Here is a 27,484-nt window from a genome sequence, read left to right on the forward strand (position 1 = left end):
AGCAAATATTAGCATGCTAACACAGTAAATGATCATGTTTATACCTGCTTTGTACTGTCATTTGTTAGCATGCTAACATGGCGGCGGCGTTAGCGTGGCTTCTCTCACCTCTGTCAGCGTTCTTTAATGGAAGGAGGCCTTTCAAAAATGTTTCAGAGAAGAGCGCCGCCTGCATGCAGGAGGTCAAACTGCACCAACAGAAGCAACTCTGTATACTGGGGGACTGACAGGTGACTTCTGGGAAATGGGAGTGCAGAAACAGGACAAAAAAAAAAAAACCGCTGAGCAATAAAACTTTTGACAAACACAGAATATAAATATAAAAATCTATTTTATTAACTAACTGACTTAAAGTGTGTATTTACAAATAATAACAAATTTACAATCACTTTAACACTAGAAACATCTGGCCAAAGGTACGTTTAAGGAGCTGGTGCAGGGCTGCTTTCACATGCATGATGTTTGTATTACAGGCTCAGTCTGTCTGTCCGTCTCCCTGCAGAGACATTCGGGTCCTGTGACCTGTGAAGAGCTAAGGCTGATGGGACATGAGCACGTCGAGGAGCTCCATGGGCAGCGAGAACACCACGATGGACGCGTCGCTCTGGACGGAGGACAACGACTGCAGGTATCTGAGGTGGAAAGCCACGGGGGAAAGTCCCGACGCCGCCTCCTTCAGAGCACGAGACGCCGTCACCTCGCCGTCGGCCGCAATCATCTCAAAGACACAGAGAGACGAGACGAAGTCACAGCAGAGCAGAACATCCTCCAAAGACTCTTTGATTTCAGGATCATTCGCTCAGATCACAACACTGACCCTCCCTGCTGGACGTCACATGACCTGAATCACAGACGTCCACATGCAGGGTGTGTGTGTGTGTGTGTGTGTGTGTGTGTGTGTGTGTGTGTGTGTGTGTGTGTGTGTGTGTGTGTTCGTTGGGATTAATGAAACAGACGGCAGGAGCTCAGACACACCTGAGTGTTTACTGAGTGTTCTCAGTGCAGACAAAGAACAGAGAACACCACGAATCTGAGGAACTGAAGCTGACAGGGAGCATCTGACGGACAGACTGTGTGTGTGTGTGTGTGTGTGTGTGTGTGTGTGTGTGTGTGTGTGTGTGTGTGTATACTTTAGCCTGGGCCATCCTGGCAGCCTCGGCCTCTGCAGCCATGCAGCGCTGCAGACTGACGGGGACGGTCAGGTCTTTGAGCTCCACCCGCTCCACCTGGACACCCCACAGTCTGGACATGGTGAACAGCGCCCCCTGCAGGACAGAACAGGTAAAACAATGATCAATGTATCAACAGTATTCACTTTATCAGGTACTTATATGTTATTCTTCTTCTTTCTTGCATCCAGCAGCACATTAATATTTTTCTTTCATTCTGCACACCAAGCAGGAAGATTTGGAACTTTTCTGCATTTGAGCTGTTTATTTAGCTTTCTAATCCATCATAACAATCAGATTCTTTAAACGCCTCAATTAAATGTTCAGGAAAAGAAACATTTAATGTGGAATAGATCATTTTCAGGAATGTGGAAACACCTTCATGACGCCTGTTTGTGATGTCGAACGGCAGAATGAACGTTTCTCTCTGTGAGTTGTGTTAAAATAATAAATTAGAGGCACAAATTGAGTTAGCCTCCAATTAAACTCATCAGCTCTGGACAAAAATGCATCTAAACAGACAGTCACTCACTTCCATCCTCTTCGTGATGTCCGTCCTCTGCGTCAGTACGTCGCTCAGAGTGCGTGTGCCCAGCGTGGCCCTCAGCGTCGTCTGGGCCAGCGTGTGTGTGGCCTGGAAGCCATTTCTAACACGAGTCACCCAGAGGGAGGGGTCCACCACCCGGTAAAACACGACAGCGTCCACCTTTAGCGGCACCCCGTCTGCAGTCAGAACCTGCCGGTAATGAGAACAACAGTCTGTAAACGTGCACCATCCACAGCTGACCGACTCAGACAGAGCGGCTGCTCACCTCCTGTGGACAGACGTTAAAGGAGACGGTCCGCAGGTCTACTTTCTGGATGACGTCCAGCCAGGGGATGAACCAGAACAGACCTGCAGAGACACAGCGAGGTCAGAGGGTCTCAGCGGATGTTAATTGAGACACTCTGAGCCTTAAATATGTAAAACCAGAGTTTAGATTATTTTTCCACGTGGATCGGCTGTCATGAAGATGCTGCTTCTGCTTATTCTGTTTCCCCACTGTGCATTTAATTTGACAGCTGTCCTCCCTGGCTGCAGGTGTAGAGGAAAAGCTCGTGGTGTGACTGATCGGTTCTGTACCAGGTCCTTTGGCTCGTCCTTTAACCACACGGCCCAGTCTGAAGATAACCGCCCTCTCATATTCCTGGACGACCTGAACACACAAACCACAGAGTCACAGCGTTCTGCACATACACACATTTTTCTTTTTTTAACATATATATGTGTAGTTGTCAGTTAATTGATTGGCTGCGTTTTTGTTTTATATCATAAATTAAATATCTTTTAATTGAAGGTAGGGGAAAGTATCTCAGTCCACCAGTTTGTGTTTTTCTGTTAGTTCTGTCCTCTGACTCGCAGAAACAGCTGACTTGTTTGTGTTTTTGTGGACAGGTTAATGTCTCCAGCAGGTCACCTGGGCGCACATCCAGCCTGTGAGGGGGAAGGTGAAGAGGATGAAGGCCACGGACAGCAGCGTCAGCACCGCCCCGAGCACCTCCAGCACACCGCGGCTCCTCCCTCCTCCATCTGCAGGAGCAGAAAGGTGGATGGAACAACAAGACTTGAGCTGGAGAGAAGTTAGCGGAGCTCGCCTTTAAATGGCTGAAAAGCTGCTGGCTGGAAAGGCACGAGCATAGCTCACCGCGCTCACCTGTACTGTCGAGTTTGTCGCGTTCAGCAACAAATTCATCCGCACAGACGACCCCCACCCTGTTCAAGCCGGACATGACACAGACTGATTAATTAGCACTCAACTTATATCGTTTTAATTAACAGTATTTTCCTCGTTTGTATTAGTAATGACGGGGATTAGCCGTTAGCCGGTATAGCGTGTCCCTTGGATTCCGCGTCACGTTGCCTAGCAACATGAACACGCCCCCCAACTCCCCTCCCGTGTGTTGAAAGATTTTAAAGAAAAAAAGTCATGACAGAGTGAGACACAAAAGATCAATAACATGTTGAATAAACAGGCTGAGATGAATTAAATGTACAGAAACAATCAATCTGAACAGTTACTGATCATAAGATAAGATAAGATAAGATAAGATAAGATAAGATAAGATAAGATAAGGTCAAACTTTATTAATCTTGCACCAGGGAAATGAAGTCATTGGTAAAATCTAATGCCAATAGTAAATGTAGTAACTGTAGTGGAGTAAAGAGTTCAGTATTTGTCAATGTGTTTAATTAAAAATGGATTTGTCATCAACGTGTCACTAACGAACTCATGAATGGGCTTTTTGTCTTTGTTCATTCGTGCTTTTATTTTTGTCACACCCTGCCTGTTTAAATTGCAGCTTTACTTCCTCTTCGTTTCTTCACTTTGTTTTGCTGACATGCACCTCGCCTCACCTGACCTCACCTGACACACGCTCACACACACTCCGTACGCTACACTCTCTGTGTTTACACAAATAAAAGCACAAATGAACAATGACAAAAAGCCCGTTTATGTGTATTTATTAGTGGTAAATCGACCATTTTTTAACCAAATCTTCTTAATTTATGTTTTGAAAGCTACTTTGATAACTCTGCAGTCTGCACATTAACCATCCCATAATAAACAGATGAGTCTGACCCTGCTCCTGCGCTGCTGCTGCCTTTACTTCCTCCACCGCTGTTTGATCACAATGGAGCTCTGCCTCCATCACCTGCCTGCTGACTGGAGGCAGGTGATGATTTCTGTCTGTCTGTTCATCCGTCCGTCTGTCTCTCTGTCTGTCTGTCTGTCTGTCTGCTTATCTGTCTGTCAGTCAGTCTGTCTGTCTGTCTGTCTGTCTCTCTCTCAGTCTGTCTGTCTGTCTGTCTGTCTCTCTCTCAGTCTGTCTGTCTGTCTGTCTGTCGGTCTGCTCTCTGTCTCTCAGTCTGTCTCTCTGTCTGTCTGTCTGTCTCTCTGTCTCTCTCTCAGTCTGTCTGTCTGTCTGTCTGTCTGTCTGCTCTCTGTCTCTCAGTCTGTCTCTCTGTCTGTCTGCCTGTCTGTCTCTCTCTCAGTCTGTCTGTCTGTCTGTCTGTCTGCTCTCTGTCTCTCAGTCTGTCTGTCTGTCTGTCTGCCTGTCTGTCTGTCTGTCTGTCTGTCTGCCTGTCTGTCTGTCTGCCTGTCTGTCTGTCTGCTCTCTGTCTCTCAGTCTGTCTGTCTGTCTGTCTGTCTGTCTGTCTGCCTGTCTGTCTGTCTGTCTGTCTGCTCTCTGACCTTTTCTCTCTCATTGAACTGTGTTTTTCAGAGACGAGATTCGACACATGAATGGAAACTTTCTTGTGCCGCTGTGACCTGTGAGTTTCCTTCCTCTGGGGATGATAATATGTTATTGTATCTCGTACTTTTTTCTCCCTTGCTCTTGCTTTCTGCACACACTCTCTCTCCCTCACGCTGACACACACACTTCCTGTGAAACTGTCAGGCCAGCTGCTTTTCTTCTGCCTCTGTGTGCTTTCACTTGGCTGTGCGCCTCCATGCGTTGAGCGCTGACCTCCCTCTGCTGCAGACCCGCCAGACCTCCAGGGAACAGAATCCACCATCAGCACCGCATCTGTACATCGATGGCGCCGGGGTTAAAGCTCGGGGGGGCGCAGGGCCGCCATTCTCAGGCGTGAGTGTGCTTAGAAAGCAGAAGGTGGTGTTCGGTGTGGTAGATGCCTGTCCGCTGCAGGCTCTCGTCAGTATGGCAGCAGCTCTGCCGGTCTGCTACCACGGCGCCATCAGCAAGAAGGAGTGCGAGGATCTGCTGGGAAAGAAGAACAAGGATGGAGCCTACCTGATCCGGGACAGCGAGACCATCCAGGGAGCCATGTGTCTGTGTGTTTAGTGAGTACTCTGCTCTGTGATGTGGAGACTTCCCTTCATCTGAAGAGCTCCTTTAAGGTTTTTTGATGCTCGAACAGCACTCCTCACATTCAGTCATTCACAGCAGCTCTTCACTTCACACACTGTGCATAAACAGCGGCTTTAGAGCCGGACTCAGTGTCATTCTTGGTATTAGTATCGATATTATCACATGCTGAGCTCTATGCTGTCAATTCTCAGGTTACATTTTAATTTCAGTTTCAGTTTATTCTCATCTAAAACCAATGATCTCAATCTGAGAGGCCGTAAAATTTTACTTTGAAGCAAAGAGATGAAAAGAAATACAGACTTTCTTTTGTTTATATTAAAATATTCACGTTCATCAGGAATCTTGCACCCAGATTTTTATTTTTTTATTTCAATTAAAATGATTAGAAACACATCAAATTTGCAGAAGTTTCTAAGGATGTTAGTCGCAGGTGATATCCTACAAATCCTACAAATGAAAATTTTGAAGGAGAGTTGTGCCGAAGTCGAATTGAAAAAGAAGCCCATGTAACATGTACATGTAATCTGTTTACAGGTGCTGTACGACCATGATGCATGTCCTTTAGTCAAAGTTTTAATCGAAGAGACGTGTATTTCTGTGTATTATTACTGTACTTGTGGTTGGCTGCTGCCTCTTTTCCATTTTCCATTTCATGTCTACGAGCCACAACATCGTCGCTGTGCACCAGCAGTCTGAGGTGTTTTTATAGTTGTTGGTAGAAAACGGCTCTTAAAGGGCCGCCGTGATGAAGGACGGAACCTTTCCTTCAGGTGTTTCTGCAGGAGGACTCGGACTGTGTGCATGCGACGCGTTTCGGCTCTTCAGCGTCGTGTTTCATGTTTTTTATTGTGCAACAAACCAAACGTGGGCATGTTGTTCAGAAGCAGATGTTTCATCATCCACCACTAACACGTTCGTGCATCAACAACATGTTCCTTGTTCATCTTTGCAGTAAACAGCGGGTGGTGTATACCTACAGACTGCTGCAGACACACAGTGGACACTATACTATCATGGTAAACACACACACACACACACACACACACACACACACACACACACACACACATATTCACTGGCCCATAGGCAGAATCCACCTTCCTCCTGAATGCATAATTAACTAGATTCATTTAGTTGTATTTCCTCTAAACTGAAGGTTTAAATGCTGTTTCCTCCTCGCTCTTTGATTCTTTGAGTTCTTTACTGTCCTGATTTAAAGAATCTCAAACTGTTTTAAAATGTTTTATTTAACGTGTTCGCTGAGCAGTGAAATGAGAAAAATGGTCAAAACACGTTTAAATTCCCCAAACTAAGAGGTCATAAAGTGACTGATACGCAGCCCTGCTTCTTTATTAGTGGTCAGATTTAACGTGAGCTGACTCTAAACAGCCTATTCAACACGTTTTAAACTGCAGAATGTAAATTACTGTGAAATAGTACTGAGGACTTGACCTCAGTGTCCTCAGCTTCAGATCTACGTATTAGAAATACCACAAGTCAAGTGAGAAAACCAAAGCAAAGCAAAGAAAGAGCTGCTGCTCAGCAGTTTGACAGAGAGAGTCCACGTACATCAGAACGTGTCAAAGGTTTGGAGTTAATCACCAGAGAGTGTGACTGAAACTGTGCTGCAGTGTAATTAAGTACATTGAGAATTTCCATTTTATGCTACTGTAAACTTTCTCTGCATCTCAGAGGCAATGCTGTACTTTCACTCCACTCCATTTGTCTGACAGCTTTAGTTACTTTTCAGATCCCAGTTTTTCATCCTCTTCATGTCCAGTGAACACCACGTATCTCCAGATGTTTGTGCTAAACTGAAGGATGAATTCTTCTTTTATGTCTTGAGAATATTCTCCTTGTTTTTCAGCTCAATAAACTCTTTAAAAAGCCTCTTGGATCAGCTGAAAATGCATCGTCACAAAGCTGAAAACAGGCTGTTTTTCTGAGCTTGTCAAGCTTTTGGAGATACGTGTTTCTCACAGGACAGCCGCGCTGCAAACATATGATGATCTTATAGAATATGATGCGTTGCTGTAGATTGAAGCAGCCAACAGGATATAAAGGAGTTGAAACACCTGAATGCAGCAGGATTATGAATCCACAGACAGCAGATAGAAAAACACTTTTACTGCACTCTGAGTACTTTTACTGCTCATGTGCAAAGTCAGTTAAGATGCTAATAATCAGATACTTCTGTTGAAGTGAAGGACCTTTGATGAGTGAAGTACAAGCTGAGTTTTAAAACCCGGCATCTTTGATCATCAGCTCATCTTAACTTCTGCAAATTTTCAGGAAATGATCAGTTTTGGGCTCTAAACAGATTTACAGTAAGTTTCATCTGCTTTTGTTCAGAAGAGCTTTAAAGTGTTTGTCACTTAAATGTCACATTAATCTGGCACAAGCAGAAAACCTTCAGAGACGCAGAGCAGACAGTCATTTAACCCCCCAGTGGAAACTGGGTAGTTATCAGGCTGCCGTCACAGGAAACTCCACACTCATCTACACTCTGTGCCACAAAGATCGTTTGAGGAGCGACTTTTTCCACTCAAAGCATGAAGCATTTGCATAAATACTAATAGCAGCTGTGAAGTTCCCGCCTCCAGATTCTGAACTGCTGCCCACGTCTCAATGAGGGAAAATCAAAATGTCACTTCACACCGACTATCTGCTCATCTGTGGGATTATTTTTAGACACAGAAAGCTTGAAACCAGACGTCAGAAAAAACAGCCGTGTCTGTGTTTGTATGAAAGGTGCCTTATAAATAAAGTTGAGTTGAGCTCTTTTCTGCATGCTGCTGTTTTTCCCTCAGACAGCAGGAGGTTTGGAGGAGACCATTTTTAAGACTCTGGACGACCTGATCCGTCACTATAAAAGGAGGAACCAGGGCCTCGCCATGCACCTGCGCCACTCGGTCAAAAGGAAGACGGCCATGTTGATCCAGCCCCAAAAACAGCCTGAACAGGTGCCACAGAGGATGGAGGTGTCTGCCCCCGAAGCAGAGCACGACTATGAGAGTACGTCAGACATTTTCTGTCCTCTCTCCTCGGCTCCTCTTCCACTGGTGGTGTATTTCACCTTTTCTCCTCTTTCCTCTAGACGCTCCTGACTCGGCCGACTACGTCGAAGTCTTGCCTCCCTGAGCACTTGGTGACAAAGACACTTTGAGGAAAAGACGTCTGAAATGTGGCCGCACGAGAGAGGACGACGTCCACAGACTGAATCTTTCAGAATAAGAACAAACGGACAGATGCTGAACATCTTCAGCTGCTTGAACTCCTGCAACAGCAATGTTTTTCCCTTTTTTCTGCCTATTTTGAACCATTTTCGTGGCTGAGGATGACGATTCTTCCTAAACTGATCATCTGCATGTGACACAACCAAAACTCGCCCTGAGCAGCAGCAGGACGGATCCCCCTCTGGTGGTCGTGCCTGGTGACCCTGATAGACTGATGAGGATGATGACATGATGAAGCTGATGAAGGACAGAGCGGTGCACATGACAGCAGCATCGAAGAACTTGCCGTCTATCGACTGTCTGCTGCTTGTCATTGACACCTAATTTCTTCTGCAGATTGATGCTTCTCTGATGCTAACATGCTAACAGTCTATGGGAGGAATGTTTGAAAGATGAGTCCATAAAAACAACGAGTGCTAAAGTGTTCAGTCATCTGGAAATGCTTCACACATTACAACAGCGCCACCATGAGGTCAGCTGTGACGTTTCATGTTTTGTCTCATAACCCGTCAGTGCGTTCATAGAGGCCACGGCCATTGGCTCATATAAAATTATTCCACCATTTTGGATTTTTTCAGCTTCTTTTGGCACATATTTCATCCAATCTTCACCAAACACCAAAAGCAGATGAACACAAACAAAAGCTCTCAGTTGTTTTTTGGGGATCAGTTATGGTTGTTCTGTGATTGATTACCAAACGTTTGAAGCTGCAGCCTGAACAAACGCAAACATGCCGCTCCACTTTCAAAGACGGCTCAGTGCTTCAGCTGCTGCTCGCTGTCGGTTTAACCAACAAACAGGAGGAAAAAGAGCGTCTGTTGGGACTATTTTCAGCGGCGGATTAATCCACATTTGGTGCGCTAGTGAAGTTTGTGGCAGCAGGACGGTGTGTGTGTGAGTCAGATTACAGTGTGTGTGTTCATGGTGATGAAGGAACAAGAGTGAAGCTCACTGATGTGTTTTTAATGGAGCTCCATCATCCATCTGTGATACACACTGAACTGTTAGCAGTTAGCATTCACTGCTAGTTTCACTAATAGCATTAGGCTTTAAGTCAGTGAGTTCAGAAATTGCTGTTGGTTCTTTTGATGTAGTTGAACATACATGTCTGTCTGACTATACGGAGCTACAAACATGGACATCCGTCCTGGTTTCTGAAGGTCTGAATGTGGTTTGAAGCTGCAGTTTCTGAACATAAAGTCGAGTTTAATCAAATTTTCTAATTCAGCAATCGTACGTGAGCACACCGTCTTGGTTTTTAATTCAGCTGGACTCAAGATGCAGCAGTATTTCACAGCAGAGTCGTTAGTTGACTGTTAAACTCTTACATACACAAGATTTTAAATGGGCTATTTCTTAATACCTTTTAATGAAAAGTTTGAGTAACTTTAAGATGATATTGCATGAAAGTTGGTTATACTGTGATGCTTTTTCAAAGAGCATAAGGACAATATTTAATGTACGAACATGTAGCATTAGCGTGGATTGTGGCAGAGATTGATGTGATAAAATGAGCCTCCAAACATCCTAAAATCTGATCTGAACCCTGATATTCTGCTGAAGAGGCGACTGGAGCCGGATCTGTTTTTATTCTCCTGCAGTGGAAATCTGTCGGCTGCGTGTGAGCCTCCAGTTGAAGCTTCGTCTACGTGTTCTGTCCTCTTCCTCCTCACCCGTCAGCTTTCGATGACCATAAGTGTAAAACAGAAACCGAACACACACACGTGAACACGTTCTTTACCTCAAATTAAACTGATACAGGGAACTTGGCAGAAGTGTTTTCAGTTCTCTGAAAGATCATATCTGCTTTCTTCTGAGTGACAGTGCATTAAATGCAAATACATGAACATAGTGCAAATGTGTGGCTTTTCTTCTGGTCTGCCTGGTGCTTTATTTTTACCGCAGTGAAGAAGATGCTGTTCGATGCTACATTGTGCTTTCATTTGAGTTTATTCACACTGTAAGGAAAATAAAACACATTTATTTCTTTTACTGCACACATTGAGAACGGGGCAAATATATGATATTAATGGTTTTTGGGGGGGTTTTAAGGAGGCTATCAACTCCTTCCTCACTTCCTGGAAATATTAATCTGGAACATTTGATATGTCTGATTAAAATTTCTCTTTTGCAGACACAACAAACTGGACGCTCTTTGATTTTCAATCATTTCCTTTCTCTCTACTGTGATGTTGAAAATCCTTCTTTTTTTTAACCCAAACATGTGTTTTGGCTCATGAGACCTTTATACATCATTGTGTGTACGGATGAAGACATCATCACACATCCTGTGTTTGATCTCACCCCCCCCCCCCATTACGAGCTGCTCACCAGCATCTTTATGGCCTTTTTAAGAGTACATTCATCATTTTAGGGCATCATTTTTTGACTTTCTTTGTTGTTGTTGTTGTTGTTGTTGTTGTTGTTGTTGTTGTTGTTGTTGTTGTTGTTGTTGTTGCTGTTGCTGCACATTTGAAGTGCATGTATGGTGCATGTCTAATGTCTTAAATTTGAGTGTAATTTCTGACTGAACAAGTGCAGAGGAAATCAACAGACCCAGTGGTGGGTTTTAGACTATACGCAGGGTCTAACCACAGTTTCCACCCATAAATACATGCAACTAAAAACAACCACAGCACAAACACACACATACATGCAGCCACCACCAGTCTAAACTGCCAGCAAGTTTTGATTACATAGGACCAAACTGTGGAACGTGTAATTATAGGTGGCTCAATCCATTGAGATATGAGGCCTGTCCTCGTTAACATCTTACTGACTGATAACAGACCAACATCATCAATGATGTGAACAGGAGTTGGGGTTAGTGGTATATAATAATATCCATGCAATGTAAGAGCAACAGACCCTTGTTGCATGTCATATCCCTCTCTTTTTCCTGTCTGCATGTAATAAAGGAAAAACAGTGAATAAGAGTAAAGGGAATGCAGCACAGAAATGCCAAATATATCTTTATGGTTGGTCTTTAGCTCGTACAATTTGCTGAGCCTTTGTTTATATCAGGCAGCTACCAAACATCACAAATGTAAAGTCTAAAACGATCCAGCTCAACAAAGAAGTACACAGCAGCCTGACAGTAAATGTAGTTCCCCTCATGTTTGTTCATAGGATGGAGTAAAAATTTTATTTTTTAAAATATTTTATTCTATTTTATTTTAATACTTAATTAAACTTAAATCAATTTGATTCAATTCTTATTTTAATTATTGTACTCTAGTTTGTTTTATTCTACTTAATTTGATTTTGTTGAATTTCATTCAATTCAAATTTGAATTATTTTATTTTATTTTATTTTATTTTATTTTATTTTATTTTATTTCATTTCATTTTATTTTTCCAAGGGGACTGCAATGCCTGGTTCTTGCTCCACCCCCTCAGGGTACGTGAATTCTCGCGTGGCCTTGCCTAAACCATATAAAAGGGGCGAGTGTAATTTTCGTTCGCTGAATTCACTAAAAACCAAACATTAAACTATCGTGTGTTGTTTGATTCAAATACATGTAAGTTGTAACAATACAACGTTTTCGTTTAAACTGCAAACGGATCAAAATAATCTTGGTCTGTGTTAATTAATCCGGGAGTCGTCCCCCTTCTCGTACATGGTCCGTTCCATTCCCATTCGAAGCTCAGCGCGGGAGGAAGTCGCTGTAGCCGGTTGTTGTTGATGTTTCTCGAAAAAGGAGAAGGCACCACAGGTAGTCAGCAACAAACAAGCACGAACATATTCCATGTAGTCGTTTAAGATAAATGTGCAGCGCTCAAAAATATAAAGTCAACTTTGAATTCCTTTGTTTAATTTGCTCTCGTCACGAAGCCTAAGATTGTTAGCTTGTCTTAAGATGTTAGCTAGCATTGAGCTTCAAGATGGACGTTGGCAAACGGTAACGTTGGTTACTTTGAAAGCTACTGTGTTGTCTCACTGTTGAAACCTTAAAGAAAAAACTTCTGTTCTGACAGGATGGACATGACAACGTGTTTGAAGTCTCTGTTGCTGGCCATCCAGCAGTACAGAGACGGCCGGACAGCCAACGCAGCGCAGCTCCAGAGACAAGTGGAGGTGAGCTGTGCTGGTCTCCTGACGGGTCGCAGGTCTGGTTTCAGAGGTGATGTGAGGATATCTCAAGAAAGCTGCTGAATCACAGGTCAAACGATGCACATCGTCCTGCAATATGCTGGCATTGAGTGTGTGAAAAGGGGTCATTTTAAACAATGAATGACTACATGAATTAAAATGATCATTACAGCCACGGTGAGCATGAGATGAGGTGTGTGCGCTGACTCTCTTAAGCACAGGACAGTGTGGATGATCACAGGCCAAAGTATTCATACCTTTTAGTTGATAGTTGGTTGTAATATTCCTACAGTTCTTGTGTAAATGTGCACCTATGCAGCGTACAGTCTCAGGAGTGTACCTACATGTGCGTGTTGTGTTTGTTTGCAGGAGCTTTCAGGCCTCAGGTGTGGCCAGCTGCTGTCCTCAGGTCAGCTTCTGCCCAGTGAGTGTGTGAGCGGGCTGGTGGAGCTGGCGGGAAACCCAAATACCAGCCTGACCCTGACGAGCTCCATCATCTCTCTGCTGGCACAACTAGGTACAGTTCACCTGTGTGCATACCACATACATGTATCTCCTTCCACACCACACATGTACCTTAACATGAATGCAGTTTTTCATGTCACATCAGACAGGAACAGGAGTTCGTGACAGCATTTCACTAAATGTTCCAGAGACAGGTGGCAGGACAATTAGGAAAAGACAGATCACTGCCGAGCTTTAAACCTTTTCTTTTCCCCGCCTGCACGCTCTCTCCTTCAGCCTGTGAAGATGACAGTCGGGAGATTCTTCACAGCAGCTACAACCTCACCAGCACGCTGGCCTCTGTCATCCACTGCCACAGCGCCACACCAGGAGAACCCCTGGTACTGCAGGTGAGTCCATCACTTCAGCTGGAGCGATGCAGTGTTTAAGATCGTAAATTTAGGCCACATTAGAAATGTGAACAAGATCTTTTGTCGTAACATTGTCTCGTTTGTATCATTCAGTGTTTGCAGGTACTGCAAAAACTCACTTACAACACTCGCATCTTCCAGTCTACAAACTACATCCATGAGCTCATCGCGTTTCTCGTGACCAACATGTAAGAACCACCTCTCACATCTCCCAGCAGTGAAGCTGAAGCACTGCTGTGTATTTCTGGTGTTCGACTAACCGCGTCACTTTCTGCTGCAGCCAGTCTCACAATGACGACATCGTCATGCCGTGTCTCGGCCTCATGGCCAACCTGTGTCGTGACAACCACTCCGTGCAGAGCCACATCAAGTCTCTGGTGAGTCAGACAAGCGTCTTACTTACTTTTCAGTGAAACATTTCCAAAGAGAATTAATATCTACTGTCTGACAAATGACGAGAAAATGTGTCTTTGGTTTGATATTGTGTTTAAGATGTTTAGTGACTTAAAAGAAGCTTTGACATCTGAATCGTAAAAAACACTCACTCACTGAGCAAGAACATGTCCAGAAGGTTTGTCATGGTTACACCAGCCCTCATGAGACATTTTATAATCAACAGACTGACAAACACGTCATCCACGCAGCATCAAGGTCATCAGCTGGAAATGTCTCCCCGTGGTTCTTGTGTGTAATACGTGTGTGTTCTCGTAGGACAATGTGAAGCCGTTCTATCGAACTCTGATCAACTTCCTGGCTCACAACAGTCTGACTGTGGTGGTCTTCACGCTGTCCATACTGGCCAGCCTCACTCTGAGTGAGAAGGTGGGAGAGAAGGTAGGTGGGAAACGCTCCTGCTGTGACCTGCTGTGACCTGCTGACTCAAGATCAGCCAGCTGTCAGACGCCATCTCTGAGAAGAACTGTCACGTGTATTTCGGGTGTCACAGTGGTTTTTACTGGTTTGTTTTTGGGTGTGTGTGTTTGGCTTCGGAGTGCATGACGGAGTTTTTTTTTTTGTCTCCGCAGCATAGACAGTGATGTGCTCCTTCTTTCTGTTTCTTCCCCTTTTCACTTCAGGTTTTATTGTGCAGATAAATGAATAAACCAGCGTCAGTTTATTCTTTTCAGACTCTCATCTTCTTTGTGTTTGTGTGTTTTATCCTTCAGCTCTTTGATGCAAAGAACATCCACCAGACTTTCCAGCTTGTGTTCAATATCATCGTGAACGGCGACGGTACTCTGACGAGAAAATACTCGGTTGACCTTTTGGTTGACCTGCTGAAGAACCCAAAAATAGCAGATTACCTCACGAGGTGCACACACACACACACACACGCACACACACACACACACACACACACGCACGCAGACACCTCTCTGGCACATTTGACCTCAGCGTTTGCTTCAAGGCGTTGTTGACCTGACTGTGAATTAAGATGAAAACCATTCTGTCCATTTCAAGGTATCAGCACTTCTCAGCATGCGTGTCTCAGGTTTTAGGATTGCTCCAATCAAAAGACCCGGACTCTGCAGCAAAGGTGAGGCGGGAGAAACAGGTGAAGCCGTTAAAGCCGTCTAAAATAAGCCAGTTGTGTTGGATGGTGTAAAAGTTCTGTGGTGCACCACACTGTCTGTTAATGTGATCTGCTGCTGCTGCTGCTGCTGGTCATTTCTGGTTAAAGCATTTTAATTATTTATTTTTTTAATTAGAAGAGCAGTGACAGGAACTAGGTGGGGGAGGTGACAAAGCTCTGCAGTCACACTCAAAACAAAGACGTTTGCCCTCTCGCCTAATGCTGCTAAAAATGATTCTCAAATGGAAGAAACAGATGAGAGTAAAGGTCACGAGGCGTTCTTGATGTTGCTGCTATGAAAATGTGTGACACAGAGTAGAAGGTGACCCGTAGAGCAGCTGAAAGACAGAGTTATGTCTTTAAAGAGTTTAAACTGTCGAGCTCTGAATGCTTTTACACTGAGTCTCATTTACTTTGAGGTGTTGAAGAAGAATTGTCAGTATTATGGCTGCAACTGACAAGTGTTTTCACAGTAGATTAACATGACACATATTTTCTCAACTGATTCATTTTAAAATGTCAGAAAATAGTGAAAATCCTCATCAGCACTTCTTCTTGATCTGTGTGTTGCTGGCAGGTGCTGGAGCTCCTCCTGGCCATGTGCAGTGTCTCAGGACTGCGGTCGCTGCTGTGCGAGGTGGTTTTCAAACCAGCGGGACCCAAACTCAGAGCAGGGGGCCGCAGGCAGGGGCCGGGGCCAGACGGTGGACGCAAAGCCGAGCATGGGCTCGCCCTGGTGCAGTGGCTGAGTTCGCCCGTGGAGGGCGCCGAGTCCTGCTCGCTCCAGGCCCTGCAGCTGTTGAACGAGCTGCTGGAGGTACGACAGACACGACAGACTTCTCGAGGTTTGAGTCGGCTGTGTGGAGCAGCAGCAGAGGTCTGAGCGTTTAAGATCAGGCACTTCTGTGAGTCCTGCCAGGCCAGCTTCCACTCTGACGTCTGAACCAGCGGCTGACTCAGCCATGACACTTTCTCCTGTAGCTGCACTGAATTATGGTCCAACCAGAAATAATAATAAAATACAAGCAGAAAAACTCAAATCAGGATCAAACACATTGTTCAGTCGTTTTGTGTTAGTTTGTCTGAACTCTGGTCAATGTGCAACGTTCATGTGCAAACTTGTTGCATGCAGCTGTAACATGAGGTGTACGTGAGCTCTATGTTTGATCGTGTTTCTGTTCTGAGTCAAGCTTTTAACCAGCCCACCGTGGCTTCGCTGCAGGTCTGATCGGCTCAGTGAAGGCTGTGTTTGTCGCTGAAAACCTTTAATTTCTACTTCCTTTTGTTTTTCACTTCCTCTCTGTCCAGGAGGCGCTGGGAGCAGAAGGTGTGTCTGACTGTGTGCTGAGCTTCGTAGAAATGCTGCTCCCGGGCGTGTTGGGGCTGCTGAAGGGCCTCGATCCTGCGCAGGGAGACGCTCACATCAGAAAACACTGCCGCCGCATCACACACGTCACCGGCCTCCTGCTCAATATCCTTCACCTGACTGCTCCGCTCTGCTCTTTGTGGACTTTAGTCTCTCTGTCCGTTTGCGAGCCTTAACTCCTCCACTCCTGTGTGCTGAGGACTCCACCAGGTCTGCGGTGTCCCGCCAGGTGAGCGCTCAGCTCTGCCTCTCGCAGGTCGAAGCCCTCCTCTCCTGTTGTCACACCTGCGCCCCTCCTGGCTCTGACAGCGATCTCAGGTGAGTGAATCCTGAAGCAACTTTGTCGAGCTACTAATTCTGAATATTGATCAAATGCTGAACAGGAAAATGTTATTTAATGGTTAATTTTTACATGTTTATACACCACTATGATTATAATGATTAACACGGCGGTTCACAGAGATTGTACTGACTCGAGTCACTGGAGTAAAAGTCTTCTTGTTTTTCACTCCCAACGTGACGACTCGGGGGAATTAAGCATCGTTAGAATAAATAGAATCTAAACTCAGATGCAGCTTGAACTTCACTCGTTACAACCAGGTAAAGGTGTGTGTTGTGTGTCTCAGTCAGGTGTGTGTTGTGTGTCTCAGTCAGGTGTGTGTTGTGTGTCTCAGTCAGGTGTGTGCAGAAGCTCTGCTGAAGACTCTGGAGCTAATGAGCAAACTGAGGCAACAGGTGAAGGACATGGAGACCAGCTTCTACAGGATGTTACAGGTACACACACACACACACACACACACACACTCACACTTACACACACACACTCATGGGCTCTCACCTGCTGTGCTTCACCTTGGTCTTTCCCTGCTGTGGTTTGTCTGCGCCCTGTTCTCCTCTCAGGACCAGCGGATCGTGACCCCCCTCTCTCTGGCCCTGACGTCCCACCACAGAGAGCGCGTGCAGGTCGGACTCTCCCTGCTGTTTGAGGCCACCCCCCTCCCAGACTTCCCCTCTCTGGTGTGAGTCTCTTGCTGGAAACAACACGTACATGTTTAAACGTCTGTACTTGTCACCTCTGCTTCACGCTGCCTCTCAGGTTTAATAAAACGTCTCACTAATCTGCACCGATCTCCACAAACAAGCGCTGCACCGGCTCAATCACAGCCTGGCTGAGGGGGTGCTGTATGTAGATGATAAATATCTGTGTGGGTTAACACATCACTCACACTCACACACACATCCTAACGCAGCAGGACCTGAAGTGGCTGTGTTGTATTTTCTCACCATGTGGCAGATCATCATTTTAGAGTTTAATCAGATGTAAAACTGGTGCAGTGTGTTGTTAACGTGGCCAATAGGAGGCCGATTGATCATTTCGCAGGTTAAATCAATGCTCACAATTCAACTTACTGCTTCATTCATGTCTTCTAACATCGTTTTCGGGAGAAAAGATTTCATTTACGGTTGACATCATGACCTGCGGGTCAGGCTGCGTCATCGTGTGTCCTTCAGGATCAACAGTTCACTGAATACATGACTGAGCTTCACTGTCCCTTTACAGTCTGCTTCATCACGATGTTTATCTGACCAAAGGAAGACTCAAACTAAAGGCTTATTTTAAAATAAATCTATTGTAAATCCAGATTCTTGTGACAGAGGGGAAACCTGGAGTTGTTTGGATGATGTCGTCAGCTTGTGTTTGTGTTTACAGGCAGCTGAATCCAGTGTTGATCTCTGCACGTCAGTCAGGATCAACACTGGATCATCCAGTGAAAAGAATAATTAATAGAACATTCGTCATGTTTACTGATGCTCAAACAGATCATGTGAATGTGCTGCCAGTTTCCTGCTTTTAATTGATCAAACCGTATTTGTCAAGTCTTGGAGAAAGTATCGCTGCCAACAACGCCTATCGCCAGAGGGAGGCCGAGCTGTCCGTCAAACGTGTTGCAGTGCACGAAGTCCCGCCTCCCAGCATACTGGACTCCTCCAGTGGTTCCGGCAGGAGTGTCCACAGTCTGGTTGAGAAGATCCAGAATGGCTTGGAGGTACTGTGTGTGGTTCCAGCCTGGGGTCTGACCTTTGACTGAACGGCTCGGCGCCTGTTAGCGTGTAGCTTTGCTTCAGGGGTCTAATGTCAGGAAGATGCTCCGCTGCCTTCAGGTGTTTCTGAGAGTGTGAAAAACTGCTTTCACCGATGTCATTTTGCTGTTGTTTACAGCTGCAGGAACACGTGAAGGACTCGCACGTCTCTGAGATCATCGACGTCTACGAGCAGAAGATCTCTGCGTTTGCGGTGAGTGCGTCTGTCACAGGAAGGACGAGAATTCACTGCGAGAAGTACTGCTGGACGGTCGTCCACACCAATATTTGATCTTTTCACTTCACTTTAAACACTTTTGTTGTGACTGAAGGACAAATAACTTTAACTTGTCTGTGGTCATTTTTGAAGCTGCTAGTTTTCTACTTTCAGAGGGAATATTGTCCTGTTTGCTTTACTACATTTGTGAGGTACCTGAAGTTGCTTTGCAGGTGAAGATTTTAAAAATTTACATACATTTACATTTAGAAAAGCATCTCGACTGCAGCCGGCTACAACATTAAAATGCATCGTAATAATATTCAAATCAAATAGTTTCATTAATAATTTAACGACAGAGCACTAGAGAGGAAGTACATTTACATTTTTTTACTTCAGTAAGATTTTGAATGCAGGACTTTTACTTATATTGTGATACTTTTACTTACTTTAACTAAAAGATCTTGATAATTATTGAAACCTGAACATTTTTTGATGTGTTCAGGATGGAGGGTTTCCAGAAACTTTAACTTCTTCTGTTTGACCAGAAACAGTATTTTCACTTTAGTTTTACTTCTCCTTCACGAGGGTCCGCTTTTGATTCCCTCGTTCTTTGAATGTAGGAGTCGTTCTGACGTTCTTTCAGTTTATCGTTAAAACACTTCGTGTCTCCCGTCAGTCGAAGGAGAATCGGCTGCAGGACTTGTTGGAGGCCAAAGCTCTGGCTCTTTCTCAGGCCGACCGGCTCATCGCTCAGAATCGATTCCAGCGAGCTCAAGCTGAGGCTGAGGTAACACACACACACACACACACACACACACACACACACACACACACACACACACACACACACACAGGGGCTACAGGAGTCTGAATTTGAACAAAGCTCTTGGCTCCACAAAATGAATTTGTCACAGTTTTGTTAATTGATTAATCAGTTTATTCATTTATTGAGCAAAAGGTTGTTTTTACCAGGTTGTTTTGGGAAAAAAACCCAGCCATTTTTCCAGTTTTCTCACAATTGATCCTGTCTCTGTGTCTGCAGGCCTGTAAGCTGGGCTCCCTGCTGAAGGAGGCGGAGCGCCGCCGCGAGGACCTGCAGGGCGAGCTGAGCAGCCAGGTGCTGGAGGTGGAGCGCTCCAGGGCGGACATGGAGGAGCTGCTGCAGCACAACGCCAGGCTGCAGCAGGACTCAGAGGAGCACCAGGCCCTGAAAGGAGCCTACAACACCCTGCTCAACAGGTCAGAGGCAGGCGGGCAGGATATTTGTTAGCCACAGTAGCTGGTTAGCAAAAACCCAGGGTCCAGGTGATGTCGATTCATTCATTATATTATGAGGAATTAATGTTCTTTACAGCCGGGAAGTGCTGACAAAAACATGATGTCAATGTCAATACGTTCATACTCTCAATGAACAGTTGTGGACCTTTTTGTCCCTGCTGGGTTTCCGTCATTCTTTGACAGAAAGTGTTGAACTGAGTGCTAACAGGTGGATTTCCTGTGCAGGTTCAATGAGAGCGAGCGGCTGCTGAAGGAGCTGCAGGCGGCTCACGTCTCGCTCACCAGGCAGATGGACTCTCTGAGGAAGAACCACGAGGCACTGCAGCTGCAGCACGACAAGTAATCCACACCGTTCAGTCCTGTTGTGTATCTCTGCGCCATCAGTCCGTCCGTTCAGGCCGTCAACTCTCTCTGTGTTCGACAGGATGGCGTCAGTGTTGGAGGAGAGGGAGGAGGAGGTCACACACCTCCGTTCAGACCTGCAGCAGAAGAGCAGTGACATCGCAGGTTGGTCTCACATCAGCATCAGCGCGACTGGAAAATCTTTGCGTGCAGGCTGATCTGCTTGAGTAACGCTTTGCCTCGTCCTCGTCAGGCCTGCGTGATGAACTCCGGGCCGAGGAGGAGAAGGTGCAGGAGAAGGAGCGCGAGAGGAGGGACCTGGAGGAGACGGTGGACGTCTTGAGGAAGGAGCTGAACAGGACGGAGCAGGCCAGGAAGGACGCCAGCATCAAGGTACGTTTGCTCTGAGCCTGCTGAGTGTGTGACGACCTTTGAACTTCTGCTCCTGAACAGCGTCTTTATCCTGTTATTTGATGCCATCAATCAAATGAATGTTGGCGGAAGTAAGAGTCAAAAACAAGAGGAGACACCAGAGTTTGAATCAAACCTGTCAGACGAATCCTCAGTTTGCTGTCTCACTGTCTCAGCTGTAAATGTTCAGGTGAACCTCGTTGACGCCGTGTGTGATGTCTGACGTTTCCTGTTTGCAGGCGTCGTCTCTGGAGCTGCAGAAGAGCCAGCTGGAGACGAAGCTGAAGCAGAAGGAGGACGAGCTCAACCAGCACTCGGCGATGATCTCCATGATCCACAGCCTCAGCAGCGGGAAGATGAAGAGCGACGTCAACCTGTCGCTCTGAGGAACCAATAAAAACTTCATGGACCGTGATTTTAATTTGAAACTCAACGAGTTTTTTTACACTTAAGAAAGGACAGTTAATGAAATGAAACCAACTAAACTTGTGTTTTTAAAGTGAAATCCTCGTATGTGTCTGTGTGGTCAATAAATAATGGATCTACTTCATCCAGATAAAACGTGTGAGTCCTTTGGAGTCCCAGCTGATAGGATGCCTTTTTGGAGCCAACTGAAGCCTCCTATGATTGACAGTGATGTGTTTAGTGTCAGCTCCCCTGAAACAGGTCTGATCCAGATTGATCCATTTCTTTCAAATTCTGTCTTTCGGACGTCGCAGAAAGGGAGAAAAACGGTATACTGGAGACGGTTTTTAGACGTTTGCGGTGTCATATTTCTCTCATGCCTCTGCTTTAACGTCTTCTCCGTGAATAACAGTTGTGTTGTTTCTGTCTGACCTCCCTTCCTCTCTCCCTCTGTTTCCCGTACAGAGTGAGGCCTCCTCTCCCTCTGCTTTCTATTTTCTCTCCGGGCTTCTGCAGCTGCCGCCCGTCACTCAGCCTTTTGGCAGAAGGTCGCTGGGTGAAAGGACGCCGGCTCCTCACCGCCAGTCAGCCATGAAGCTTCAGCGTCTCGCTCCGGCCGTCGTCTTCCTGCTCTCTCTGCTCTCATCTGGTGAGTTTCTGTTGTTTTAAAGCTTCACCTGAACATTTAACTCGTGCTGTAAAATGACTTTTATCCAGAGTTTAGTTAAAGTGTGACTGGCATGCTCTCATGAAGGTCCATACGGACGAGCAGATATCTGCTGTGAGTGGAAACAAGTGGAAACTCCTGTTAGTCTACAGATGGAGCTATTAGTTGGTTAATCATCAGTCCATCAACAGAAGATTAACCAGCAGCACTTCTGATTCGTTTTAAGTCCTTTTCTGAAGCAGATTCAGCTTCTCAAGTGTAAAAATGCAGTGGTTTTCTTTTATAGACCAAACAAATCAATTCATCATGAAAACGACAGTCAGATTTATTGATAATGAAAATAATCTTTGCAGCACTGCCTGCCTAATTTCAAAATAAAGCGTAAACAGGAGTTTTTACTGGAGCTGTGAGGACCCTCCATCACATCCAATCAGTGGACGACTCTGTCCGGGCTTTGATTTCATGAAAAGTCCCCAAACGTGGGAACAAAAACAAACATGGCCGCGTGGCAAAGCACCAGAGTTTGAAGGGAAATGTCTGTGAGTCACAGTGCAGCTGCTGAAATATGACCAGCACCAAGGTATTCACACACACTCACACCCTGTTTGTTTTGTGTGTGTGTGTGTGTGTGTGTGTGTGTGTGTGTGTGTGTGTGTGTGTGTGTGTGTGTGTGTGTGTGTGTGTCAGAGTGCTGGGGCAGGAACGAAGAGGAGCGTCTGATCAACTACCTGTTAAAAGAAAAAGGGTACAACAGAGAGCTTCGTCCTGTCGAGAGGCAGCAGGACGCCGTCGATGTTTACCTCGCGCTCACACTCTCCAACCTCATCTCACTGGTACTGCGTGTGTGCGTGTGTGTGCGTGTGAGAGAGATACTCCTGCAGATGACTTTACAAATTTAAAAAAGGATTGTTCAAAGTCAGATCCAGGACTTAATCCAGACCAACAAAGGGATTCAAAGTCTATAAAACAACTGAATAAAACACAACAAAAGACAGTTAATACTGTAAATTAATGCGATAAATCCATGAAACAGTTCTAATATTGTTTTGATTGGAGTTTCCTGTCTTTAAAAATTGGACATTGAGTTTTGGAAGGAGCAGGATGAAGAGTCGGTCCTCTTCTAATCCTCGTCTAATCATTTGTAGAAAGAAGTGGACGAGACGCTGCTGACCAACGTATGGATAGAGCACGTAAGTAAACTCTGACTTCACACCGAAGGCACCTTTTTCCTCCTGAATGCTTCCTCCACGATGACCTGGGTGTGTGTGTGGCGACAGACGTGGACCGACTACCGGCTGACGTGGAACACGACGGAGTTTGACGGCATCGACATGCTTCGCCTGCCGTCCAGCATGGTGTGGCTGCCGGAGATCGTGCTGGAAAACAAGTGAGTTTCCTCACTGATCAACACGTGTGGAGACAGGAAGCACATGAAGACGATGTCCTTCTGTCGCACGGCTCGAACACAATCACTGTTATTATTTCATAGATCTGGCAGCGCAGACTTACACTGAGACGTAATTGTTGGACTTAAAAACCCAGAATAATCGTTTCTTGAGTCAGTAAACTGCACACAGGAGGCGCATGTCGAACTGTAAAGTGTCCGTCCTTCATCTGAAACTGTTTTGTGGAGTTCCCCAAGGCTCGATCCTCGGCCCACGTCTGTTTGTCTCCGACTCTACTTGTACAGATATTAAGACACTTTAAAGATGATATTTAACTACACATCCTGCTGGCCTCTCTCCACCAGTAACGATGCCCAGTTCCAGGTGGCCTACTACTCTAACGTACTGGTGGATCCTACTGGTCTCTGCTACTGGTTACCTCCCGCCATCTTCCGCTCCTCCTGCTCCATCAGCGTCCAGTATTTCCCCTTCGACTGGCAGAACTGCACGCTCAAATTCACGTAAGGTGCTGAAAGCAGGCAGCGTCGTGTTGTCTGGTGGTGCATTTAAACACTTTCATTGAAATCAGCTGCAGACATTTGTGGCTCATGCAAATGTGTGTTTATTTGAACCTGAAAGAGTTTTTTAGCAACAGAATGTAGAAGACGTTTTCCTCTGTTTATTTTAAACTCCATTTCCCATGTTGCTTTGCAGCTCTCTGACCTACAATGCCAAAGAGATCAGGATGCTGCTGAAGGAAGACGCAGACGACAACAGCAAATGGACGGTGGAGTGGATCATCATCGACCCTGCTAGCTTCACGGGTAATCGTCCTCCCAGTCTGTCTCTTGTGCGCGCGCACACACACACACACACACACACACACACACACACACACACACACGGTAGTTGTAGAACTGAAACTCCTCCTCTGGTTGTTGAAATCTGACATCCTCCTCATCCTCCTCATTCTGCCTGTTTCTCGTCCTTTTCTTGTTCTTCGCTGCTTTTCGACAGAGAACGGCGAGTGGGAGATCATCCACCGGCCGGCCAAGAGAAACACCTACAAGCACATTCCCATGGAGAGCAACAAGCACCAGGACATCACCTTCTACCTGGTCATCAAACGCAAACCTCTCTTCTACATCGTCAACATCATCATCCCCTGCGTGCTCATCTCCTTCCTGGCCTCGCTCGTCTACTACCTGCCGGCTGACAGTCAGTGAAACCAACACAAACCAAGCTCAACCTGAGTGTTTTCAGATCCATGATCTCTGTGTGATATCAAGGTTTCATTTGTGTGTGTGTGTGTGTGCGCGTGCGCGTGCGTGCGTGCAGGCGGTGAGAAGATGACCTTGTCCATCTCGGTGCTGCTGGCTCAGTCCGTCTTCCTGCTGCTGATCTCTCAGAGGCTGCCGGAGACGTCCATGTCCGTTCCACTGATTGTCAAGTATGTGATGCGCACGTGCCGCCTGCGAGTCACCTGGAGATGGAACATTTTGCTTTCTGTTCACGCGTCTCTTGTACCGTGCGTGCGTGTGTGTCACAGGTATTTGATGTTCATCATGGTGTTGGTGACGGTGGTGGTGTTGAACTGTGTGGTCGTCCTCAACCTGCACTTCAGGACACCGAGCACACATGTCATGTCTGAGTGGACCAAGAAGGTAACACACACACACACACACACACACACACACACCCTTTATAACACACAAGAGGAGGACACACACATACTTGTGCACACACACACACACAGTCTGTAAAGTGTGTGATGTATGTTTTTTAAAAGAAGATGCTGACTCATGTTATTGGCTCTCTGCGTACAGTTCTTCCTGGAGCGGTTGCCCCGCATCCTGCACATGTCCCGCCCCACAGAGGCGGAGCCATACTGGGATGGAGCGTTGCCACGGCGATCTAGCTCGGTGGGCTACATCGCCTCGGCAGAGGAGTACTACAGCGTGAAGTCCCGCAGCGAGCTGATGTTTGAGAAGCAGTCAGAGAGACACGGACTGATGACGCGAACCACACACGCAGCGAGTACGTCCAATCACGGACAGACACAGCACCGACACGTCACCTCTAACCTGAGTCTGTTTGCACAGGCAGCAGTCATGGATCAACATCATCACCCGTGTGTAGGCATGTTTGTGTCACCTGATGAATGTGAGTCCAGTTTGTTTTTGGTCTCCACCTCCTCCTGAGGGACATATCTGTCTTTCATCGTGTTCATCAGCTCGTCTCTGACTGTGTCTGTGTGCTGTCTGCTGCTGAGCAGGTGGTGAACAGAGGCTTTTTACAGCACAGAGAACAAGCTGGAGCTCACCATAAAACGCCAGAGATCTGAACAGGAAGTCCTCCTTGTCAAAGCAATTCGGAAGCGTTCAAATGTCTCAGGATTTCACACAAATCAAGCCTTTCTTTGTCATATTTAAGTTTGTTTTCATCAACCGTGTGTGTGTGTGTGTGTGTGTAGCTGTGAAGCCACAGGACGATGGAGGCGTGACAGATCAGCTGTATGCAGAGATCAGGCCGGCGGTGGACGGAGCAAACTACATCATCAAACACATGCGCAACAAGAACGACTACAATGAGGTGAGACAGACAGAGACGCAGAGACAGACAGACGCAGAGTGCAGACTGTGCTGACACTCTGTGGTTTGGAAAGGCTGAAAAATGAACGTCACAGTGTTTTGAAGTGGCGTCCGTTTGATGAACGCCTGCTGCCTCAGAATTCACTTGTCCACACACTTTTGGCCACGTATGTTAATCAAACATGTCAGTGATCAGAACGTGTCCCCCGCCGCTCTGTCCACAGGAGAAAGACAACTGGAGCGGGATCGCTCGCACGGTGGACCGACTCTGTCTCTTCCTGGTTACCCCGGTGATGACCTTCGGCACCATCATCATCTTCCTGATGGGAATCTGTAACCACCCTCCACACCTGCCCTTCAAAGGTGACCCACACGACTACAGAGAGGAAAACCCACGGCTGCTGTGATGCACACACACACGCACACACACGCACGCACACGCACGCACACACACACACACACGCACACACACGCACACACACGCACGCACACACACGCACACACACACACGCACGCACACACACACACACTCTCACACACTCGTGTTCGTCTCATGTTTTAATCCAGACGCTTGTTTCTTCCTCGTTGTTTGCTTGTTTTCTGTGTGTTTTTTCTTAAATTTGAAGTGAGGACTGAAATCAGTGTGTCATCATTTGAGTTTTATTTGTGTGGTTTGATTAAACGCTCAGACATCTGATTTTGTTTCTCATTGTTTGGACTTGAGTTTTTGGTTAAATATTCCAGTTCTTACCAACATGATGATCACTTTTAAAAATCCTTTCTGCAGTTTTCTAAACATGAGACCTGTAGCATAGAAAGACGGTAAGAGACTCGACTGATGGTTTTAACATTTATTGCCACAAACCGGCTCCATAAACCAACGTGAGAACTGACAAAACAAAACAATCACATTTCTGTTTCCACTTGTCTATAATAAATGGTAAATAATTACAGTTCTTTCTCAGACAACTCAGCGTTGTACCACGCAATACAACGCCAGTTCACTCAATAAGGGCGACAGAGTTAACATACTTTTCCGACACCAATGGACAAATAATCAAGCAATGACCGTAACACGGCAGCCTTGTGCCTCCTCAGGGGTTGCCATGATTCGCTCAGCCTTCGACATTTTATCATTAAGTTGCTGTTTCTGCTTTGCTGCCTTATTTTCCTTTGTTTTACCGTAAACCTTTACCGTTTTACTGCTCGCTCATTCATTCCGTAGTCAAGTTGTTTTTTCCCAGCAATACAACACAGGAAGGAAGTAGGTCTTCAAAATAAATTCTCACTATTTAGAAACGAAACCATAAGCTCCAAAACAGGCAAACATATAAAAGCAGATGAAATTACATTTTCTGAGAAGCAATCAAAGTTATGAAATGTGTTCATGGGGAAATCACGTCAAACATGCATCTAAAGCAGGTATTTGTTTTTCAATATTAACCTGTAAACAATGCAAGCTGCCCTCTGGTGGACAAAACGAGTTGATCTCTCAAAAGTAAATATCTGTGTCAGTGAACATGTCAGTGCCATCAGAAGGACAAGTCCTTGTGTCAGTGTACAGATCAGACAGTCAAATTGCTTAGTCATGCTGTCAATATAACAGTGACCTCTGGAGGGATGTTCTGATGTAAACTGTGACTAAAGTTTGATGACAGTTATTGTAAACTGAATCAGAATCAGAATCAGAAAAAGCTTTATTGCCATGTACGCTTTTACACATACTAGGAATTTTTTCTGGTGAAATTGGTGCATGACTGTGAAAACTGTGAGTTACACCTTAGTGTATGTGGGAGATTGGACAAGATTCACATTGATGCTTTTAATGCTTGTACTGTAATTTGTTGACAGGCTACGACATCATGATACAGAAAGTAAAAGACGGCAAAAAAACAAAAGTAGAAATGTGAACCGAGGA

The 27,484-nt window shown here is 45.6% G+C and overlaps 4 protein-coding genes across 5 annotated transcripts; 3 read left to right on the forward strand and 1 right to left on the reverse strand.

Annotated features, from left to right (window-relative positions):
- Positions 1-314: 314 nt before the first annotated feature.
- LOC143340082 (stomatin) lies at positions 315-3,072 on the reverse strand. The gene is made up of 7 exons (XM_076761690.1): positions 2,864-3,072; positions 2,627-2,739; positions 2,293-2,365; positions 1,982-2,064; positions 1,702-1,905; positions 1,131-1,265; positions 315-718 (listed from the first exon to the last, which is right to left on the reverse strand). The coding sequence occupies exons 1-7, from the start codon at positions 2,937-2,939 to the stop codon at positions 533-535; spliced, it is 870 nt and encodes a 289-aa protein (XP_076617805.1). The 5' UTR covers positions 2,940-3,072; the 3' UTR covers positions 315-532.
- On the forward strand, positions 2,617-10,398 carry LOC143340083 (SH2 domain-containing protein 1B). Of its 2 annotated transcripts, XM_076761691.1 has the most exons (7): positions 2,617-2,755; positions 3,780-3,884; positions 4,434-4,482; positions 4,695-5,014; positions 5,995-6,058; positions 7,853-8,057; positions 8,140-10,398. In XM_076761691.1, the coding sequence occupies exons 4-7, from the start codon at positions 4,872-4,874 to the stop codon at positions 8,181-8,183; spliced, it is 456 nt and encodes a 151-aa protein (XP_076617806.1). In that variant the 5' UTR covers positions 2,617-2,755; positions 3,780-3,884; positions 4,434-4,482; positions 4,695-4,871; the 3' UTR covers positions 8,184-10,398. The 2 variants fall into 2 exon arrangements, with proteins under 2 accessions (XP_076617806.1, XP_076617807.1); XM_076761692.1 differs by lacking the exon at positions 2,617-2,755 and having other exon boundaries at positions 3,570-3,884.
- Positions 10,399-11,936: 1,538 nt separating this feature from the next.
- Positions 11,937-21,037, forward strand: cip2a (cellular inhibitor of PP2A). Its single transcript, XM_076761670.1, has 22 exons — positions 11,937-11,994; positions 12,257-12,356; positions 12,741-12,888; positions 13,113-13,225; positions 13,340-13,434; positions 13,527-13,623; positions 13,958-14,080; positions 14,413-14,558; positions 14,708-14,783; positions 15,397-15,636; positions 16,128-16,290; positions 16,371-16,503; positions 16,860-16,959; positions 17,086-17,204; positions 18,065-18,233; positions 18,407-18,481; positions 19,164-19,274; positions 19,530-19,726; positions 19,991-20,104; positions 20,190-20,272; positions 20,361-20,500; positions 20,758-21,037. Exons 2-22 carry the CDS (start codon positions 12,258-12,260, stop codon positions 20,902-20,904), a joined length of 2,688 nt encoding a protein of 895 aa, XP_076617785.1. The 5' UTR covers positions 11,937-11,994; position 12,257; the 3' UTR covers positions 20,905-21,037.
- A 243-nt stretch (positions 21,038-21,280) lies between these two features.
- Positions 21,281-26,243, forward strand: chrnd (cholinergic receptor, nicotinic, delta (muscle)). The gene is made up of 12 exons (XM_076761574.1): positions 21,281-21,572; positions 22,278-22,423; positions 22,736-22,780; positions 22,868-22,977; positions 23,341-23,496; positions 23,690-23,799; positions 23,993-24,193; positions 24,314-24,425; positions 24,525-24,639; positions 24,802-25,012; positions 25,449-25,567; positions 25,791-26,243. Exons 1-12 carry the CDS (start codon positions 21,515-21,517, stop codon positions 25,971-25,973), a joined length of 1,566 nt encoding a protein of 521 aa, XP_076617689.1. The 5' UTR covers positions 21,281-21,514; the 3' UTR covers positions 25,974-26,243.
- The last annotated feature ends 1,241 nt before the right edge of the window (positions 26,244-27,484 follow it).

This window comes from Chaetodon auriga, chromosome 21, assembly GCF_051107435.1.
Source record: "Chaetodon auriga isolate fChaAug3 chromosome 21, fChaAug3.hap1, whole genome shotgun sequence".
Taxonomy (NCBI): domain Eukaryota; kingdom Metazoa; phylum Chordata; class Actinopteri; order Chaetodontiformes; family Chaetodontidae; genus Chaetodon; species Chaetodon auriga.

What these genes read in the sequence shown, in the direction of transcription:
- LOC143340082 (XM_076761690.1), bottom strand. Translation starts at nt 2,939, where the DNA reads ATGTCCGGCTTGAACAGGGTGGGGGTCGTCTGTGCGGATGAATTTGTT. An exon ending in TTAACGTCTGTCCACAGGAG is followed by an intron (nt 1,906 to 1,981) that starts GTGAGCAGCCGC and finishes CATTACCGGCAG; the next exon opens with GTTCTGACTGCAGACGGGGT. An exon ending in ACATCACGAAGAGGATGGAA is followed by an intron (nt 1,266 to 1,701) that starts GTGAGTGACTGT and finishes TCTGTCCTGCAG; the next exon opens with GGGGCGCTGTTCACCATGTC.
- LOC143340083 (XM_076761691.1), top strand. Translation starts at nt 4,872, where the DNA reads ATGGCAGCAGCTCTGCCGGTCTGCTACCACGGCGCCATCAGCAAGAAG. An exon ending in GCCATGTGTCTGTGTGTTTA is followed by an intron (nt 5,015 to 5,994) that starts GTGAGTACTCTG and finishes TCATCTTTGCAG; the next exon opens with TAAACAGCGGGTGGTGTATA. An exon ending in GTGGACACTATACTATCATG is followed by an intron (nt 6,059 to 7,852) that starts GTAAACACACAC and finishes TTTTTCCCTCAG; the next exon opens with ACAGCAGGAGGTTTGGAGGA.
- cip2a (XM_076761670.1), top strand. Translation starts at nt 12,258, where the DNA reads ATGGACATGACAACGTGTTTGAAGTCTCTGTTGCTGGCCATCCAGCAG. An exon ending in GGCTCTGACAGCGATCTCAG is followed by an intron (nt 16,504 to 16,859) that starts GTGAGTGAATCC and finishes TGTGTGTCTCAG; the next exon opens with TCAGGTGTGTGCAGAAGCTC. An exon ending in GAGCTCAAGCTGAGGCTGAG is followed by an intron (nt 19,275 to 19,529) that starts GTAACACACACA and finishes CTGTGTCTGCAG; the next exon opens with GCCTGTAAGCTGGGCTCCCT.
- chrnd (XM_076761574.1), top strand. Translation starts at nt 21,515, where the DNA reads ATGAAGCTTCAGCGTCTCGCTCCGGCCGTCGTCTTCCTGCTCTCTCTG. An exon ending in GCTCTCTCTGCTCTCATCTG is followed by an intron (nt 21,573 to 22,277) that starts GTGAGTTTCTGT and finishes TGTGTGTGTCAG; the next exon opens with AGTGCTGGGGCAGGAACGAA. An exon ending in GAGATCGTGCTGGAAAACAA is followed by an intron (nt 22,978 to 23,340) that starts GTGAGTTTCCTC and finishes TCTCTCCACCAG; the next exon opens with TAACGATGCCCAGTTCCAGG.